This window comes from Harmonia axyridis, chromosome 3 (genome assembly GCF_914767665.1).
Source record: "Harmonia axyridis chromosome 3, icHarAxyr1.1, whole genome shotgun sequence".
NCBI classification, from domain to species: Eukaryota; Metazoa; Arthropoda; class Insecta; order Coleoptera; family Coccinellidae; genus Harmonia; species Harmonia axyridis.
Window position 1 is genome coordinate 21907302 of NC_059503.1, and position 20865 is coordinate 21928166.

General features: G+C 33.0%; 1 protein-coding gene across 1 annotated transcript in view; it reads left to right on the forward strand.

The window, feature by feature from the left end:
- Positions 1-3054: 3054 nt before the first annotated feature.
- LOC123674823 (cadherin-87A-like) overlaps positions 3055-20865 on the forward strand; it is a 49931-nt gene continuing 32120 nt past the window's right edge. Inside the window, exons 1-11 of the mRNA XM_045609915.1 lie at positions 3055-3191; positions 3506-3687; positions 9058-9302; positions 11116-11214; positions 11777-11914; positions 12607-12723; positions 15350-15694; positions 15928-16104; positions 16314-16507; positions 17439-17658; positions 20332-20507. Coding sequence (XP_045465871.1) covers positions 3178-3191; positions 3506-3687; positions 9058-9302; positions 11116-11214; positions 11777-11914; positions 12607-12723; positions 15350-15694; positions 15928-16104; positions 16314-16507; positions 17439-17658; positions 20332-20507 — 1907 coding nt within the window. The 5' untranslated portion in view covers positions 3055-3177. The remainder of the gene's footprint in view (positions 3192-3505; positions 3688-9057; positions 9303-11115; positions 11215-11776; positions 11915-12606; positions 12724-15349; positions 15695-15927; positions 16105-16313; positions 16508-17438; positions 17659-20331; positions 20508-20865) is intronic.

Below are 20865 nucleotides of genomic sequence, written 5' to 3' on the forward strand. Positions count from 1 at the left end.
AGGCTTCTTCTATAGTTGTACGAGCACGAGTATGAACAACACTTGACCAGTTATCAAAACATGAAATGAACCTTTTTGAATGCAGACGGATTAGGGGTACGGGTATCTACTTGGAAGCTCTTTACAACTTCAACCCAAGTCCTTGAGTCATCTGAATCTTATGAAGATGGAGATGCAAATTCAGATGGAAAATACTAAACACAAAAAATGCTATTGCCGAATAATCGGAGAAGAGAACAGTAAATTGCTAGAAAATGGTAATATATACCAACTAACAAAGAAACTGCAACACCCAGAAGGAGCTGTATAGATTTTATAGATTTATTTCTTCCTGAAATATTGTATTCACGAGCTGGTTGGAGTAAGGGAGAACATATGGCTCCACTATTCCTTGAAGGAAACGCAACGCTGTCATGTTTCCTCGAATAAAGATTAAACGTGACCTACTCGCATGTACAATAGCACCCCATACCATAACGCCTACTCTCCGTGGTACATACAGGGTGTTCTGATTTGTTTCCGACAAACTGAAACGGGTGATAGATCACATCATTTTAAGCAAAAAAGTTCCTATGAACATGGGTCCGGAAATGCTTCGTTTCCGTGATACAGGGTGTTAAAGTTGAAAAAATAATTCGCGTTTTCTTAAATATCTTTCGACTGATTCTAAATAATTGCATGAAAGTTGGTACATACGGTTTTTTGAGGTGAGAAATTCAAATTTGTGGTCGATTTGGTTGTATTTTCTAGAGGGCGCAACTGGCAATCATTTCGTCCCCTTTAAACCGTAGCAACTTTTCTGTGCTACTCTGTACGTCATTCTGGACTAAAAAAATCGATTCCCCTGACTTTTCTAGTTAAAAAAGGTATAACTCATTCAAGTTGCTAGGGGCAACCGTTTCAGAGAAAAACGCATTTAAAGCCAAATCCATATTTTTGTAATCTCTAAAACATGTAGAAACAAATTTGTAATAATTTTAAATTGAATATTTTTTAGAAGTAACAATTTAGAACAAAACAAAATAACATAATAATTTTTAAAGAAGGTGTTCGAAATGTCCACCGTTCTGTTGAATGCACAAATGACATCTTCGAATGATTGATTGTTTTACATTCAACAATTGTTGCGGCAATAGATTTAAAATGGCTATACACAATGACAGATTTAAAGTGTGTTAGGTTCAGATGTCATTAATTATAATTATAGTTAACTAAGTTAATAGCTTATCAACAAATACAGGAAAATGGTATTGGTTACCAAAGGCCCGAACGAAGCATACAAAGAAGAAATCATCTGCAGAGAAATAGGATTTTACAGACCTTCGAAGAAAATAAAAACTCAGTACCTATTCGTAAAGCATCCCAACAAGGCAATATTTCAGGAAACAGCATATTCAGAACACTTAAAACCAACAATTACATAGCATACCACTTCTACTTATTAGTGGGTAATAGAAAATCCGCATGCATTTCGCCTTAGAAATTTTCAAAATGAATTTAAATTTAATATTTGAATAGGAATAATTTCATGAAAGGATTTCGAAGCAGTCAAAACATATTAAAGAAAACGCGAATTATTTTTTCAACTTTAACACCCTGTATCTCGGAAAAGAAGCATTTCCGGGCCCATGTTCATAGGAACTTTTTTGCTTAAAATGATGTGATCTATCACCCATTTCAGTTTGTCGGAAACAAATCAGAACACCCTGTATAATAAAGTTTATTTCGGTTGAATAAACAAATTACATCACTGAGGTATATAATGATATTACAACCAGTGCGTGACATTAAATTAATAATTATTCTAAGATAGTCCATTGAGAAAATTTAACAAAAATACAAGAAAGTAAAGAACTTATATCTTAAATTTTTTCTTACAATAAATACATGACGCTCAACATCAAACTGAGTTCCACATCTTTCTCCCCGACATTGTCTAACCCTTCTTCGGCCATCATGTGCAGCCAAGGAGAATCGAGATTCATCAGAAAAGACGACCTGATGCCATTCCACATTCCAATGTTGACGTTCTCCGCACCACTGTAATCGTTGCCGGCGAAGCTCAACAATCAGAGGTAACACAAGATGGGGTCGATAATACTGCAAATCAAAAGACGTTATTCGGCGGTAAACCGTTCGGACAGTTACAGGATGGCCTGTTCTCCTAACCACTCATCAGCCAAAGTTCGAGTTGTCGCAAATCGGTCTCTAATGGCCATATGTCTTAGATCTTCGATCTTAATCTTCATTTGTGCCCCTTCGACGTCCGGTGCCTACTCTTCTTCATTTTGGGCATTATCAAACCACGCTTGATACCATAAACGTAGTTAGATTTCTGTTCCTACGGTTATCGATTTCTCGAAATGACAACTCCGCCTCTAGTACTTCGACCAATAATTCGACCTCTTTCAAATTCACTTAGCTGGTGATAAATTCCGCGTACACGCAGTGGCGACGCGAGGGGAGGCCAGGCGAGGCCTGGCCCCCCCTACAATTTGACATACTAAGGCTTAAATAATCACAAGATCAGCAGAACTATAATTTTCGCGTATTATTTCGATTTACTTTGCCCCCTCCGACTCCCCTTGGCCCCCTCTGTTTTTGAGAACTAGCGTCGCCACTGCTTATACGTGCTCTAGACATTTTAACAACAACTAAATATCTACTTTCGATCTCCTCGAACAGCTGGTTTGTTGTAAATTCAAAAAACGCGCGAAAAACGACTACAACAGATATTTAATTGCCGAAATTGTCATCAAAAAATCTTATGATACAATAATATACTGGGTGTGCTATTTGAAATAAGGAAGTACTAGTCGGTTTCTGTTATGACCGGAAGTTGTAGAGATCTGAAAATATTTTAGGGAGGAAGATCATTGTCTCAAATTCCAATATGCAAATTTTCAGCTCAAAATTATTAGTTTTCCATAAACGTATAATGGGCCATCCCGGTGAATTCCCCTGTATTAATTGGGAGCTTTTTTTCACAAAAAATTCCATTCGAATGAACTTTAAAATTTCGATGATCACCTGGATATTTTTATCATGATCGCAACCATTGTTCGATAAAAACCCGATACGAAAAGTATTATTTTTTTCTCAGCTTATCATTCGATATGATGTTTATTCGATATCTCTCAGTTGATACCGAAATTTGCGAAGTGCTAGTGTGAAAAAATGTCGCATGTGAGGTAACTAGAGGAACTTTTTTCCAACCAAATATGTTGTTATGTTATTGATTTGAAATATTAGTTACGGTTTATTTACATCGCACCCATTCAGGGTTTACATGGAATATACCCACAAATCTTGTAATATGACCCATATATTTCCAAATCAATGAAATACATATATACTTTGGAGCTTTTATTAACCTGTTATGAATCTGTGAATAATTCCTTATAATTGTTTGTGTACATTCTGCATAGTTCAAAGTTCCATATTATTTTATGACTTCCAATACCAAGTATTGAATAACTCTAAAAAATTTTGTTTTTGTTAAAAGGTACAAAAAGCCCAAAATTGAACTTTTGCTTCTTCTACTCACATTGAGTAGAATATCACTAACTGATTGTTTCAAACTGACTAAAGGAGATGATAGAGTTGGTTTCCAAGGGAAAGATGATTTTTATACACTGACTTTAGACGAGAATTTAAGTGACATAGTTTTATTCCATATTGAAGATGGTGAGTTGATAATATTGCCTTTAGTATTATATTTTTTTGGAAATCGGGATTCTCATCTACATCAATTCTGTGCGTTTCTTTGATTGTATAATACAAAAAATAAACAGTTGAGGATTTGGATATTGAATTATATTGAAATACATACAGGGTGGCCACTTTTTCAATGGGATTGTATTGGTAACTTTCAAACCATAAGAGTTAGAAGGTCGGTCAAATGGAGAAAAAGTTGCATGCATAGAAGCATTATCAAGCAGTTCAAACAAATCGAGATTATCAGGGCCGGTTATTGAGATATCATAAGAAAAGTAAATTCTGTCATTTTGATTTTTCTTTTTTTCCCACTTTATTTCAAATATTATCAAAAAATGTTACAAGAACTTTTTATTCGACAGTAAATTATCCTCAATTTGACGTGATCAGATTTCGTATCCAACGGTTCGTACTCTCTGGGCCACCCTCAACCTCATTTTTTTCAATACGGACCTGCATATTTTATGACATTTTTCGAAATAACTTTTAACGCTGAATTCAACGATATATCATACAATGTCATTCAAAGTTGATTTTCAGGTGATTTTGACCCTCATCCAAATTTAATGGTGTTTATGTAAGAAAAAACAAGTCTATTAACGATATCAATGTTCTGACCCAAATTCAATCGAACCCAGAAAAAAAATCGAGTACTGTGGCCAGTGAATGGAATTTTTCAAGAACTGCTGGTAATAAAATAGTCAAGAGACGCGAATACAATGATTTTAAATTTGAATACCAAGCCTTGCAAAAATTATATCGTAATGATCTCAAAATAAAGTTCGATTCTGTAATTTGTTTCAAAGATTCAAATGACAAATACAACAATAGTGATACCTCGCGAGAAAATTGAGAATGTTTTGGAAGGTATTCAAGGAGACCAAACAAACAAATGTATAAGAAGTATGGGTTCCAGAACCGTATAGTGCATTTTACAAAATGGTGGACTTTTCGAACACTTACTTCATTAATTTTCATTTACTTTCGAATAATCATTTGATTTTTCTTTCATTAAATGATACTTTCGTTTAATTATTATGAATTGTAATATTCAAATGATTATTATAAAAGAAGAACCAAGAAACCAGTATACTGGTTTCTTGCTTTGATTCTAATATGTTCCATTTGGTTCAAGATGGGTAAGAAATTTATTGCATATTGCATGTTGTTAATTGAACTAAATGAAGGTAATACAGATCCGACCCGAAGAAAATTGGATAAGGGTCAAAATCACCTGAAAATCAACTTTGAATGACATTGTATGATATATCGTTGAATTCAGCGTTAAAAGTTATTTCGAAAAATGTCATAAAATATGCAGGTCCGTATTGAAAAAAATGAGGTTGAGGGTGGCCCAGAGAGTACGAAACGTTAGATACGAAATCTGATTACCTCAAATTGAGGATAATTTACTGTCGAATAAAAAGTTCCTGTAACATTTTTTGATAATATTTGAAATAAAGTGGAAAAAAAAGAAAAATCAAAATGACATAATTTACTGTTCTTATGATATCTCGAAAACCGGCCCTGATAATCTCGATTTGTTTGAACTGTTTGAGAATGCTTCTATGCATGCAACTTTTTTCCATTTGACCGACCTTCTAACTCTTATGGTTTAAAAGTTACAAATACAATCCCATTGAAAAAAATGGCCACCCTGTACAATATCTGTGTCGTTTGGTTTCGAATGAAATGTTTGCGATGAAAATTACGTTCACAAACTAAAGGAATGAGAAGGATACATCGAACTGTTGTGGAATACCCGTCATTTTATACCTTGTTGAAAATGATATCATATCAGAGACAACAATGAGACGCACAACTCCCCATTAAATTTTATCCGATATTTTGCATCCTTGTCTCACACATCTTTAATTTTTGAGTTGGAGATGGTGTCACATCCGCTTTGTGCATTTTAGCGCGGGAATTTCAAATTATTAATTTAAATTTCATTGTTTTTAGGCTTCGAGGTCTTGGAGTAATTTCACGCAACCATTATATTAACACTGAAATTTTTGCCATGCTAAATATTGTTATTATTAATCATTTCCAGACAGAACTAAGCCAAAACATTTTGACTACTAATATGGCTGCGTGAAATTGTTGAAAAAAACGGAAATACATCTTTTGAATTGATATTATATAGTTTTATGTAATTTTTGTCGAAACTCTTGAAAACATGTATCATAAAAAACAGCAACTAACATATAAGACAACAAATACAAGTTAATCGATTGTCTTAGAACATTGATTATCAAATAATTGTAAGCAAAACTTGAACTCTTGAGGTACCAGACAGCTCTGAAATGGTCCTCAAAGTTAAAGACTTTTCCCTATACTGTTTCTCACATTTCTCTCTATATCTTATGAATCATGAGTTTTTTGTGACAAATATTCTTTACATTTACTACAATTCGCGACCAGAATTAGCTGTCGTCTCGAACCGATTTATAAAACATCTTATTATATATGTTTCATATAAATTCCCTTTAGTTCATGATTTATTTAAAATTTTAGATTTTCAATTTCATGATTATTTTCTTTTGAATGATTTTCCATCCATTCATCCAGATTTTAGTGAAAAAACTTTGGTGTCGGATGGAACAACTTTTTTCCTGATACAAAGTTCATATAAAAATACTCGAAATACAAGGTGATAATGTTTAAAAAACAATTTGGTTAATAATCTTCAGCCAAAATCATAAAGTGGAGTAAATACAGGGATGCGATGATCCTTTTTCTATTGAAAATCTAAACCACAATTTTTTTTTGGGGGAAATTTTTCTAAATAAAATGAGGCAAAATAATTTCCACTGAATCATTTAATTGTGGCGCCAAACTGTGTCTTCATCAGGCTAGATTTCTGACTAATAAGAGTCGCTGTCAGAGCTGTCATTCAAAATACAAATTTTTTCTTTCATCTTCGAGGTACCAGCTGACGTATAATACACTATGCTATAGTCAGCTGATTGTTTTTTTTCCGTCGAGATATTGGATTAGATTCAATTTGACAAATTTCCAGTTGGAAGGAAATTATTATTATTATAAGTTTATTGACTGAAAATGATAAAAATTTTTTTCGTGCGTGGGAGGCTGCCACCGCTCCTCCCCCAGCCGAGTCGCAGCTGACGTTCACGAGGCTTTTTATCACTATTATGTGATGCATTCTACTGATTACCGTCGGAGTCATGTAGATACAGGGTGGGCAAATTTCGATGATTTAGCACTACAACTTTTAAACCAGAGTAAATAGACAAAATCTGATACCCCATTCTCGGTCTCTTTTTCTGAGAAACTAACAAGGGTAGTATTCATTTTTGGCCACCTTCTTTTGTTTTCGAGTTATAAGCAAAAATTGGAAAAATGGCGATATCGACATTTATACACATTTATATCTCCGCTAATACTGATGATAGAGCTCTGAAATCAAAACATTATACAGGCACTTTTCTACGTAGAATTCAGTGGCGTGCTCATCTTTTCAAAAGGGTCTTCAATTACGGAGCTATAACCCAAAGTTATGTTTTTCCAAATGGGAACACTAGATTTCTGTGCCATTTTTTGAAATATTTCCGAAAATATATGACATTGTATGGTTTGTATCAAAATAAATAACAGATATTTGTCAAAAACCTTTTTCTAACTAAAAGTCTCAATATTTCTATGGTTTCAACTGTTGATGAGCACAGAAAAATTGAGCTTTCTATAACAAAAGCAGTGTCCTTCCGTCAATCTGATTATTTCTATGCTATTTACCTATTTTTACAAAATTCGAATCTAGATATATTTAAAAAAAAATGGTTTCGAAAAGATGAATAAACTCGGAGAAAATTTCCAAGGTTGCTTGAACACAGATTCAAATATTCATCTATTGAATTCGGTGCGAAATATCGAGAAGATGTGTCGACTGCGAATAGTGCAATTGTTGTCATTACTAAGTTAAATATTATTTCTTGTTTGTTCCCTTCGTAATTGAATTGTTGAGTTCAAAATCATACATGCGTTATTTCATATGTTATTTAAAATGGATTGGTACTTGTACGTATTTATTCTGGAGACCTATGAAAATAATCTTCTGATACATCTAACTCATTACAACTCTTTCGATTGAAACATTCGATCTTGTGGATCTTTTCGTTATTTCCAAATCAATTTTTAGATGAAAAAATTATAAAATATATCTAGATTCGACTTTTGTAGAAATAAGTGAAAAGCATAGAAATAATCAGATTGACGGAAGGACACTGCTCTTGTTATAGAAAGCTCAATTTTTCTGCGCTCATCAACAGTTGGAACCATAGAAATATTGGGACTCTTAGGTAAAAAAACCTTTTTGGACCATTTTCTGTTATTTATTTTAATACAAACCATACGATGTTATATATTTTTGAAATCAGGAAGAATTAAGCTTTCAAAAAATGGCACAGTAATCTAGTGTTCCCATTTGAAAAAACATAACTGTGGGTCATAGCTTCGTAATTAAAAACCCTTTTGAAAATATGAACACGCCACTGGATTTTACATAAAAAAGTGCCTGTATAACGTTTCAATTTCAGGGCTCTATCATCAGTATTAGCGGAGATATAAATGTTTTTCGATATCGCCATTTTTCATTTTCGCTTATAACTCGAAAACAAAAGAAGGTGGCCAAAAATGAATACTACCCTTGTTAGTTTCTCAGAAAAAGAGACCGAGAATGGGGTATCAGATTTTGTCTATCTACTCTGGTTTAAAAGTTGTAGTGCTAAAACATCGAAATTTGCCCACCCTGTACATCTGTTAATAGCTCCCGGACTATAATGAATTTCCTCCAAGTAAGGACCGAATCCATTATATAGAAATTATTCTATTTCTGAAATCAACAGGGTTTTACTAGAAATAAGGTCTCTCCTATTGTCTCTGTACAGTTTTCGAGATGATCGGGTACAAAGCAAAAACAAAAGTCTAAAATAATAATTTTTTCAAATTATTCCAATTAGAGATAAATGAAAGTACAAAAATTTTTGTAGTTTATCATAACGCCTTTCAGTTGACATTTAATGGAACATTTCAGAAAATTTTTTTTAAAAATTGTTCAAATGTTTTCCATTTCTTTCAACAAACACCTCGCATCGACGCAAAATGGAAACAATGAATGTAATAATACTATAGTGTTATAAGTAAAAAACTGATTTGCTTTCCTCAAACTTTCATCGTATGTTCGAAACGATGCTTGTTAGGATCTATATGTTTATATGAACTTTTTTCATGAAAAAAGGTGTTCCATCCGACGCCAAAGTTATTGAACTAGAATCTGAACCACCTCGTATATGTATGCAAATTTGCTCAATCAATTTTCAGCCAACATAATAAGCAGACTGGATCCACAAAAATCTTGCTCTGATTTAGAGAACAGTGACGCATACACATTTAACAGTACAACTTTCACTTTGGATTTACCACTTGATTATGAAAAAGCTGGTTGTAGAGAAACGAGGAATAGTTTATATGATGATAAAGGACAATCCGTAACATTTAAAATCGTTTTGAATAATTTAGATGACAATGTACCTCAGTTCGATATTGGCGAAAGTTGTAAATTGATGGTAAGTGTAGGTAGTAAGCAGAGGTTTTTTTTATATTTCGGGCTTATTCAAGAGTTGCAAAAAAGTATTAGTTTACAAGTATATCAAATCTACTGGTTTTTGGAATACGATAATGAATAATTAAGTACACAAATAACAATCTTTTTCGTGAAATGGCAAACGCATTGTTAAATCAAGTACCTAGGCCTGTTGATGCTGTGATGCTGATGAGATGTTGGTATTTGGTAAGCAACTAATTTCCCGCTGTTTGTCAATAGATGGCTACAGCAATAAGTGCTGGTCAAGTTCGACCATGGTAAACCTACTGTTTTAACACATTAGTGACTTCATTATGTCGTCATATACCTACTTTTAGTTGTGTGGATATGTGTGAAGCTGAAGCGCTTCGAAAGCTTTTACGGAGATGCTGTTCCAAGTGAAAAAAAGTGCCGTGATTGGTTCCTTCGCCTCACAGACGGTGATTTCGATGCTGACGATGTCCACGTGAAGGATGGCCAAAAACCCCAAAAAAGGTTAATGATATAAGCACAGTGAAGAAATACGATTGGGATTTAAACAATTTTCTTTTGGAAGATGAAGGACTTCAATTTGAAATCAGTAATTTGCCCTCTTTGTCACTTCTAACTGAAAATGTTGTTACACATATATGTGGTTAGAATTGTAGCGTTTGTTTGAACTGTTTAGAGGAATCAGATTATACCTCAATTAATATGAACATATTTAAATTGATTCATAGGAAGGATAGAGGTGGTCTTATTGAACCTTCTAAAGATGTAATAGAAATTGGCAAATATGTAGAAGGTGTTGAACATCACCGACAATTCAATGCCTAGAGAAAAAATTTTTTTAGAGAACTTCATTCTACATATTTCCAGTTTTCTATTTCAAGAAGGAAAATCATTTTAATGTTTGGATGACCACATTTTTTACTATTCTCCCTATGGAATCAATCATACAATGAGATTAATTAAATGTATTGTAAGAGTGTACTGAGAAATAAAGTTCTATAAGGTGGCAAAAAGGCAAACAGAAACAATAAGGGGCCAGATGAAGCGTCAAAAGTTGACAAAACTTGTCGTTTTATCCCACCAATAGTGTTGGGATTAGACATTCACTCACTTATTACTGGCCCAGACCCAGTCACTTGGAGTTGTTAGTGAATTGCAAAATCCGGCACTATAAACATCCTGCCAACCCGACATATCCTGTGACACGGGTCGCAGTAGAATCTGTTAGCAGATTTTTTCCAAAACCGAAAAAAAAAATGGATATACTTGTAATGGCTCAAAATTCGTATCGAATTAAACCTCTGCAAAAAGAAAATTATGATACCTGGCGACTACAAGCACAAAAAGTGATCTATGGGATTACGTGACTGGTAAAATACCAATTCCTGCAGATGCTCGTTGTGTTGCACGATGAGGCAGTTGCTAAACCCGTTAAAACCTATTGGAAAATCTCCAAATGGGACATCCTAATCCACTCACTGTTTTCCTCAGATATTGCGCCGTCAGATTATCACATCTCCTGTCAATGGTACATAGTCTGGCTCATCAACAGTTCCACGAATATGAAGACATCAAAAAATGGCTTCATTCTTGGATAGCCTCAAAAGATTAACCCTTTTACCGTAAATATATTCGAGCTCTATCAGAAAGATGAGAAGGAGTTGTAGCCATTTGCAACCATTATTTCACTATATTGCATGTTCATCAAAAAGACAGCGTGAAATCAATTGCGCACCTTATTATTTTGCTGATCAGGGCATAATATGGTTCTTCAAAGGTTCGTAAAAAAACGAATTTTTTTTTAGGAAAACACACCCTATACGAAGGAAAATACAACATGCAGTATAAACATGATGGATTTAGATGGTATGATGGATGACGCTCATCTATCGCTAAATGAAAATGTGAGTATGTCATCAAAAACTCCCCTCTTCTTATTCACACTCTCGACCATGTCTTCCCAAAATTTCTTATCTCAGTTTTAAATCTACTTTCTCGTTCCATATTTGTTTCACTGGGTTCTCCCCCAATTAATTTCTTATTACGTCATTTCTCCTTCTGCTCTATCTTGTCAGTCCCTTCAAAGAGAGAAAGAGAGAGACCTGGAGGAAGTTGTGAGAGCGTCTGTATAAATATTAGGATGCCTCTCATTCCAAAATTTAAAAAAAATTCTCGGAAAATCAATACATAATAATGAAAACGTAGATAAATATTGCTACAATGATATTAAATAGAACCTTTTTTCATCACGAAGTTCTAGCACTTATAGCTACGAGTACGAGTTAGAATCCACCATAAATCCAAATAATTATAATAATTTTCTCAACCATTTTTTTTCAAATATTTCAGGTATTTTACGAGGAAATAATAAATCATAGCGTAAATTGTGCATTTTTTTAGTTAGTGACTCATTCCTTCCGAAAGAGATATGGTCTTTGTTATATATACAACTTAATATATTTTCAGTTTGGATTATTCGAAGTTGATTTCCATCCTACACCTTCATCAGATGATCAAAATGCTAAAGTAGTTATTTACTTGACAGACAAAAAAATGTTAGATTTCGAAAAAAAATACTCCTATGTTCTAAAGGTGAAGGCTAAGGTAAGTTCATTTGAATTGATTGATACTTAATATTATGCCTACATTAATATTATATCAAACATATTAAGTTTGATTAAGACTCCGGAGATGACGTAGGAATTCAATGAACGGAGGTACATTTCCTACCCTTCATTACTGAATCCTCAAAGTGGCCTGCTTAATCAGTACATTGTATTGATTACTAGGTATAGTTTTATCCTCGGTTTTATCTTATGTCTTCTGATGTTAGGAGAACTTGTTTCTCGGAAATATATTTATTCGAGTGATTCCTGATTAAATAGGCAAATTTGAATATTTGGAGTTCGATATTTTCCCTAATTGTCGAATTTATATCGAGCAGAATATTCATTATTTTCTGAAATACAAAGTTTGACAACTTTTGCGCTGTTTCTAGTCTTTTGGCGAGCTTGAAGTTTATTTTCTGAATTCCTGATATATTTAGGTGTTTATCTCAATATATTTTGAATAAATATAGATTAACTATGGGACCTAAGATGTGTTCTCTTTTTGGAGAAACCTGCGAATACAGTGAAATATCGTATCACTGATATGTAGTCATTTCCGCGCCCTTTATGTCGAATTTGATAGTACATGTTGGTCAAAATTCCCTTACTGAAAATTTTCTATATTTACTTGATGAATAAATTTCATAAATATTCGCAAACATGTTATTGTACACATTCTATTTCTAGGAAGAAATTCAATCAGCAGAAGTCCAAATAGTAATTGATGTAGGTGATGAACCTGACGAGCCACCTAAGTTCACCAAAATGATCACAACGGAACAGTTCGAAGAAAACACTGATCAGGTTTGTCCTATATAATTACCATTGATTGTTAGATCCTATACCTTTACCCTATTCCTAAAATGAAAACTATAAGAGTTCAAATGAGGAAAATCCGCAATTTCAAACGGTGCGGAGTTGTCTGTGACTTCCGGAAAACATAGAAGAAACTGAAATTTGATGTTTCGATAACTAAATTTGACATTTCATGAATTTTGATCAATTATTTGTGATTGAAAATTATATTGGTTTAGGGATTACATATCGAATTTCAGTTTCTTTCTGTGTTGTCCGGAAGTCACAGACTACTTTGTCAGACAGCTAGAAATTGCATTCCTTCTTCCTCGATAACTATTCATATTAGGTATTGGGTTTGCTTGAGTAACCCCTCCTCTTTTCATACGTAGAATTGTTTGAAATAATAAAAACTATAGGTTCTAATTTGAAAATCTTGAGTATCTTGATGAATTTGATATGTCCAAGTTTTCGATCTTTTGATTTACACCCTGTACATTTTTGTTCCGAACTGCAAACAGTTTTTTAATACCACGTATTTACAGAATCGAAAATTGAAAAGGTTTTCTCGAAAAATAAAACAAAAAATATTCAATAAATATGTCGCCACCATTTTTTTCATAGGAATCCCATTAACTCCTGAACCGTTAAGTTTTTACCCAGGTATGGCATATTGCTGAAATTGTCACCAAATCATCTATGATATGATGACGCAATAATATACTGGGTGTGCCATTCGAAATGGGGGAGTAGTATTTTGTTTGCGGTATAACCGGAAATTGTAGAGATCTGAAAATATTTTAGGAAAAATGATTATTGTCCCAAACCTCAACATGCAAATTTTCAGCACAAAATTCTGATTAGTTTTCCATAAACGTTTCTCAGGCCATCTTATCATTTCTACTAATAATAATTAATGCAACTTCTTGAATCCAATTACATTGGTGTACTCTCTGAAGCACTGTCGGCACATGTTCAGGCCGTATTTCCTGATGATACCGTGCCTGTTAGAACAAGCCCTGCAGGATCTGGATCCTTGTCCATATTTCTTTGGATGAGTGCACCCTGTATGTACCTTCATTGCTCTTGATGCCACTTCAATTTCTCAAGGTTAATCTATGAATTTGGTAGGAAGGTGATGTAAATAGAATCAATAATTTTTCAAAATTTTTACATTTATCAAATGTTTAGATGGTAAGGCCCACCAACATATTCTTGAGAGAAATGTTTTATCTCCTGGGGTGAATTACATATCATATAATTATATAATTACAATAATAACAAAAATAGTAAACGGAGCAGTTTAGAATAATACTCTGATGAGACTTTATCTCAAAACAGAATTTTTTTTATGTGATGCCTGATAAGTAAGTAAGTAATCCCTTCATTTCATAAATAAATTGATAATAAAGTTGTCCAAGTAAATATAAGGTAATGAAGTTCTTATTACTTTATGAAATTATTTTCACGTCATTCATACAAAATTTCAATTCTGGAAAAAGTACCCCCTAGAGCGGGACTCGAACCAGCAACCTCCGAATAAGTAGTCCGATGCTGTAACCACTAAGCCACCGAGGAAGCTGAAGATTCTGTGCAATGAGGAACCACTAATCCCGGCATCCAGTGTTAGTATGCCTTACGTGAGGCATATTAACACGATAAAGCTGGACCATATGTATTTAGATATGTGAATTAGCCGTTCCGAAAATTTTAACACTTAAGTGAATATGACCATATATTTTTAATTTACAAGTTTTCATTTGATTCTTCATGATGATGCCACTCTATAAGAACCAAAGATATTGCTGCATTTTTCAGACTCCGGTCTGAGTCCGGTGTTCAATGCTCACAATAGGTACGAAGGCGCTGAAAAAGAGAATATTCGGTGCAAGTAATATGTCGATCATGATCTTATAGTTATTTTTAATTGTAAGGTACCAAAAAATAAAAATTAGTCGATTATTTTTTTTTATTTATTATTTTTGCATTCCTCAATAGGCAATTTTCAGTTTTTTCATTCCTACATTTTCTCTGAAATTTTTTTCTAAATAAATTTTTATTTGCTAATATATTTTAGTGACCCATTGTGTGAGGTACCTTTTTTCAAATTTTCATCTCTTCATCAACAATTTTTTTCAATATACAAAACAGAATGGTATTCCATATTTGCACCTTATCCTTTAATAGAAACAATGATAAGTTTCATATAAGGAATTAAAAAGTCGTTTTTCAACTTTTCATCAAGTAGATTCCAAGTTTATTGAAAAATAGTAATGATATATTTCAGTGTCAGAGAGATGTACCTGACTAGTTTGAAAATTTATATTCTTCTTCCTTATGCTTAAGGAAGGTACATACGCACCGGAGTAAAAAATATCTATTCTTGATTACTTGATCAACCTTGAAATTCCGAAAATCCAATTTCTTCCAATTCTTCATTCTTAACTTCAGGGAATGAAGTTGTTTTTTCATATGAAATTCATTTGACTTTTGGAGCATTTAAGTAGGTGATTTAATATGGAAAAAATTCTATCCCAATTTAAGAGAATCCAATTTCAAATGAGTTTCAAAAAAATTAAATCGAACCAATGCATATACATAAAAAAATTACATAAAAAAATTGTATTTTTCACAGGTCTTTATGGTATCAGCTCAAGACGGCGATGTTGGAATAAATAGTCCAATAATATTTAATATAACTAAAAATGGATGTGACAAATTTGGTTGTTCTATAACTATTTCTGAAAACGGTGAAATAACCGTAACAAACGTTGATAGAGAAGAAACAGGAGACACCATACCATTAACAATCGAAGCTATAGAAACTGATGATAATACAGCAACACCTCTCAGCATAACGTTTTTCATAATCGATCAGGATGATGAAATTCCACAAATAATAAACGATGATTGGAATGTAACCAAGGATGAAGGCTACAAAGGCACTATAACGAAATTTAAAGTGACAGATATGGACTTGGTAACATATGCTTTATTCATTAGAAAGAAGTTGGACAACGTCTATTGAAAATATTTCCGAATAGTTATTCATAATACAGGTGCAGAAGGCACTGATATTCTTCCACCAGTCAAAATTAAAAAAAAATCGAAAATTCGATAACTCAGCGAGAGGCGAGACCTTTCAGAAACATTTACCAATCGATGACCAAGAATTTTGAGTTAAATTTTTCTCATTAAAATTTTTTTTTTCAGAGTACCTTCGGAACTTTTTCTATATCGATAGATACTACAGGGAGTTCGATCGATTATTCCAAGGCTTTTGAATTAATACCCACTTCTGGCTATCAAAGTGCTACATTTTCTATGATCGTTAAAAATTCTTCTCTGCTCGACTATGAAAATAAAGATTGGAAAACAATTAAATTCAATGTATGTAATAATCACTGAATTCAATTATCGCTTTTTGATTTTTCTCATCTTAGGATTGCGTGAATTTTTATATTTTCTTTAACTTCTGAGAAATGAAAATTGTAACTTATAATCTCAAGAACAATTGGTCAGACTAACTTCAAGGAAATACAATTTAACTGTCGAATTATCAATTCATATCCTTTAATGATCCCATAGGGTTTTTTAAGATTTTAGCAATAGAAGAAGCAGACAACACACATAAAGATTCTCATGAACTAATTATAAATCTGAGAGATGTAAACGATGAATACCCGGTTTTTGTGAATGAAGATAATTCTGTGGATATTCCTGAAGATATTAAGGCTGGTCAAATGATTTTCAATGCAAATGCTGTAGATGCAGACGCAGGGGATGTGGTTTCGTAAGTTGAATGAATACAGATTTTTTTTTTCTCAAATATTAATTATACTTAATATACATATACATTATTTATTCTAATTCACTGAAGTTTTATAGAAATTAATGGAATATTTCCATAAATATTTTTTAGTGATTTTCGCATTGAATAATTTGGGTTGACAGAACAGTTCTCTGTGTCACAAATTTGACAAATAGGTGAATCCGAGATAAAAGAGTTTGAATATATTCTCGCACGATTTTGTTCTGAAAGATGTCGAAGAATGAACAGATTCACCACAAAATTAGAGAATAGTATATTGTGCAGCAAGTAGGAAAATTCAATTTTCTCACGAGTGTGGCACGAGCCTGAAAGGCGAGTGAATATTCATAGAAAGCGAATATTTCCATAGAATTCATTTGAGTTCCATGCAATCTCATTGAATCAATAACAATAATAATGAATAAACATTCCATATTCAGTGTAAATTAATTTTCTATGGATATTGTAAATAAAAACATTTTAAAGGTATTTGATTAAACTGAAACATGGTAATGAATGATTATATTTATTAATCACATCATATGTAAACATCGATTTTCAATTGATCTTTCAAACGGGTGAGGGTTACATATATAGATACAGAATAAACAGATATAGATTTAACATTGATATGTCATAAGAACATCTGCATTTTTTTTTCCGAAATGAGTGCCACTATAAAAAAGTTTTGAATTTGCATTATTTCTCCAAACTAATTGGATTTCTCAAGGGAGGAATCGAATCAGTTTGGATTTCTCAAGGGAGGAATCAAATCAGTTTGGAGAAATAACAAAAATTGGAAGACGCTGGAAACGCTACCCCTTCAAATGGACACTGATTCATCGAACAACTATTTGTATCTTATGAAATATGATCAAGAAAAAATTCAACAAAACTTTACTTCGTCTTTAAGGTATGAGATAAAGAGTGTCTGGCAACAAAAATTAGAAATAAGTAAAGATGGAAAGATAACAACCAAAATTGATAATGCGTTCGATTACGAACAACAGCAGGAAGTTATAATAACAATTCAAGCCTCAGACAAAGTTCATCACATCACTAGTAAAACCCTCACGATTAATGTACAAGATGTAGACGATGAACCTCCAGTCCTAAGAGTGTACATGACTAATGTAAGAAATTTAAAGTATTATTTGAGTAAAATGTTAAATGATTGTGAATATCGAGTATTCTCCTTTAAAAAAATATATATAAATAATTGGTGAAAGAGTGTGCCATGTTCGAGTGCCTATTAGAAATGTCTGACAACTTGAAATTTAAGAATATCGAATATTCCATTTTTCCTATTTTCTATGCCTATTTAGTTGCATGTTTCTGATTTGAGAATATACAGCTAACTAAACTGCTATTCCTAGTTTCCAAGCATCTATTTGTGTCTTCACTTTCTGACCTTTTTTGTTTATTCTACGTCCTACGATCTCTATCGTGTGGTTTTGGCGTTGCCCTATGTCGCGAGTTACCCATTCCTGGTAATTGAAATTGAATTAACTCAATTTCTGTTCTGAAAGTACTGGAAGAAGAAGAATTTCTGTTGCCAGGCATTTAGCCTCTGCCTTGACATCTTTTACTAGGTAATATTCAACTTGTCTCGTCAGGTTTTCATTTGGGTATTGACTTGCCTTATTATCCTTTTCAGTTTTTCTCTTCAGGAAATCTGTGACAATTTACTACTTTTAATTTTTGTTGATTTGTTCATTTCTTATAAACCAGTTACATTGCAGCTCTTGTCAGTTTATTTTCAGTTTTTTGTATCTTTTTGATATGGCTTATGACTGCATATCACCTTGCTGCCGATCCATTCGTTATTTTCAGTTTCTTACTTTGGTTCCCTTGGATTTTTTTACTATAATTCGGTGAAGACTGCTTACTCGTGAGTGTTTTATATAGTGAATATTATGAGGCTTCTCCATGTATCTAGTATAACACGTAGATATATACCTATATCCAATTTTATTTTTTCATCATCTCTCCTTAGAGTTATGTTTATTCCAATCTTTTTTTTGTAGGAGAATAGCCTGATTCTTTCTACTATTTATTTTAATCTTTCATTCAGTCAACCATTCGTTGTGGTAATTTAGTGCTTTTTACAGCTGTCTGAATATAACGTTTGTTTTTCTTGATGTGTGACTGCTATTTCCATATCGTCCCCATATAGAGCTAGCAGGTCCTTGGTTTTTTTGGATATCATAATATGTAGGTATATATTTTGTTGATTAGAGACCCTAGCACTGAACCTTAAGGCACTCCTGCTTTAACTTACGTAGTAGTCGATACTGCGTTATCTATTTTGACGTGAACACTTGTACCTTTCAAGTAGTTTCTTATTATCCTGGTTCCTGGATAGTCCTTATTGTACCGTGGCTTTTATTGAATAGGTTTGTTGAACGGATGGCTTCCGAGTATTCCTGACCAGAAAAAAATATTATCTTGGTTGCGTGAACTCGAAATAACAGGTTCTACATTGAGTAGAAAGAAGAACCCTTCTTACACCGCCAGAACTAGCATCCCTAGAATGTTTGGGGAGTATCCATCTCGTTCTGCACGGGATCATGTTTCTGCTTTTCGAATTTTAGGAACTTTATTGAAGAGGTTTTTGAATACCTATATACAGGGTTAGAACTATTTAGAGGGGCACTGCAGGGATATCGAAAACCGTTAGAAACACAGGGTAGTTTGAATTACAAAAAAGTTGCGTTATTTAGGGATTAGTGTGTTGGTGTTAACAGATCAAAAATATCTCCAATAGTTCTCGAGATATTTCGAAAAAACTAAAATCTAGATTTGCTTTATTTCTGTATAACTCTTTTGTTTCTGGAGATAACTTCACGAAATTTGGTTTGTAGTAAAGTTCTATTAATTAAATAATCATGCTGATACCAATACCCTACATATCGTACTACTGACAATTTCTGTCTAAATTGTTCTACATAATTTAAAAAACCCATGTGATGGTTTCACATAACAACTATCAACTGAGAGAACAATTCTGATACCTATTAAAATGCTCTGACAGAACTCTTCAGATGGAATGCTTATGAAAGAACATTTTTATATCGACATGACAAATGATAATAGATAGTAGAGTAGTAGGGTGGAGCCAGAATTCTCAAATAACTTTTTTGACAATTGTTATGTGAAACCATCACTTGAGTTTTTTAAATTTAGTAGAACAATTTCTACAGACATTGCCAGTTGCTATGTAGAGTGTTGGTATCAGCATGATTATGTAATTAATAAGAAGGTTCTTTTCACTTCTTCAAGAAAACTTATGAATAGCTGCAGTGTTTCAAATTATTTAATACTCCAGAGCTTCTTATTGTATGAACATCTACAGAGCCTCTCTGCTCTCTGAATTTGAACCACTGTGATTTTTATCCTTGGGGTTAACTCAGAGCAGTTATCAAACATCGTCCATCCGACCCTGATGATCTAAATATTGCAATAGAGGAAGAAATTTCCAAAGTAACCCTAGCCACTCCTTAGAAAGTTGTCTCATAAGAAAAATATATTATAAAAATGTTTAGTTTTCCCTGATCCTAACCGATACTAATATAATTTTGATGGTATAATTTTCAAAATAGCTTAAAAAATTACATTAAATCACCTTCTTGAACCATGAAATTTTTTGAATGTCCTACACTTTTTAGAACCATCTGAAAGGTGGAAGCTAGCCTTGACGCACTCTTTTTCACTTTAGATATAGTTGAATATGAGATATATTGGTTTTCAGTCGTGGATTGAAGATATTAATTTTGAAAAATATTAACGATTAAATTTTATTTCAGGACGATAGAATGGTACAAATTCCAGAAAATTCTGCAGACGGAACTATTGTGGAAGGTATTTCCATTAATGTCACTGACCCTGACACAGATCCAAAACTGAAACTAGAAATTGATTGGCAACATTCTTACGTTACCAAAAATGGTAATATGAAAAAGTTTGATGAACATATATACCAGTGAGTACTTCCATACCCATTTTGAATGTTGTTTGTTGAAATTGATATTTGAAGTTATTGAGAATTCCAATGTTGGACGAGTGAATGCAATAAAAAATAAACCTCCTCCGATATTTTTGAAGTTTTTCAAACGTCGGTTGAACAATCCTATAGCAAACAATCTGGATAATCATTCGCTGAGAATGAAAAAAAGACAACATGGATATATTTTCCGAATATTGAATCTGAATTTTCTCAAATTGATTTCGAGTGGAATTATTTGAAATAAATAAAAACTACCTCTATTTTTACCTACATATTCGGATTCAGAATCGATTGAGCGTTCAGAAAATATGGGAAAATATTATGAAGTATATTT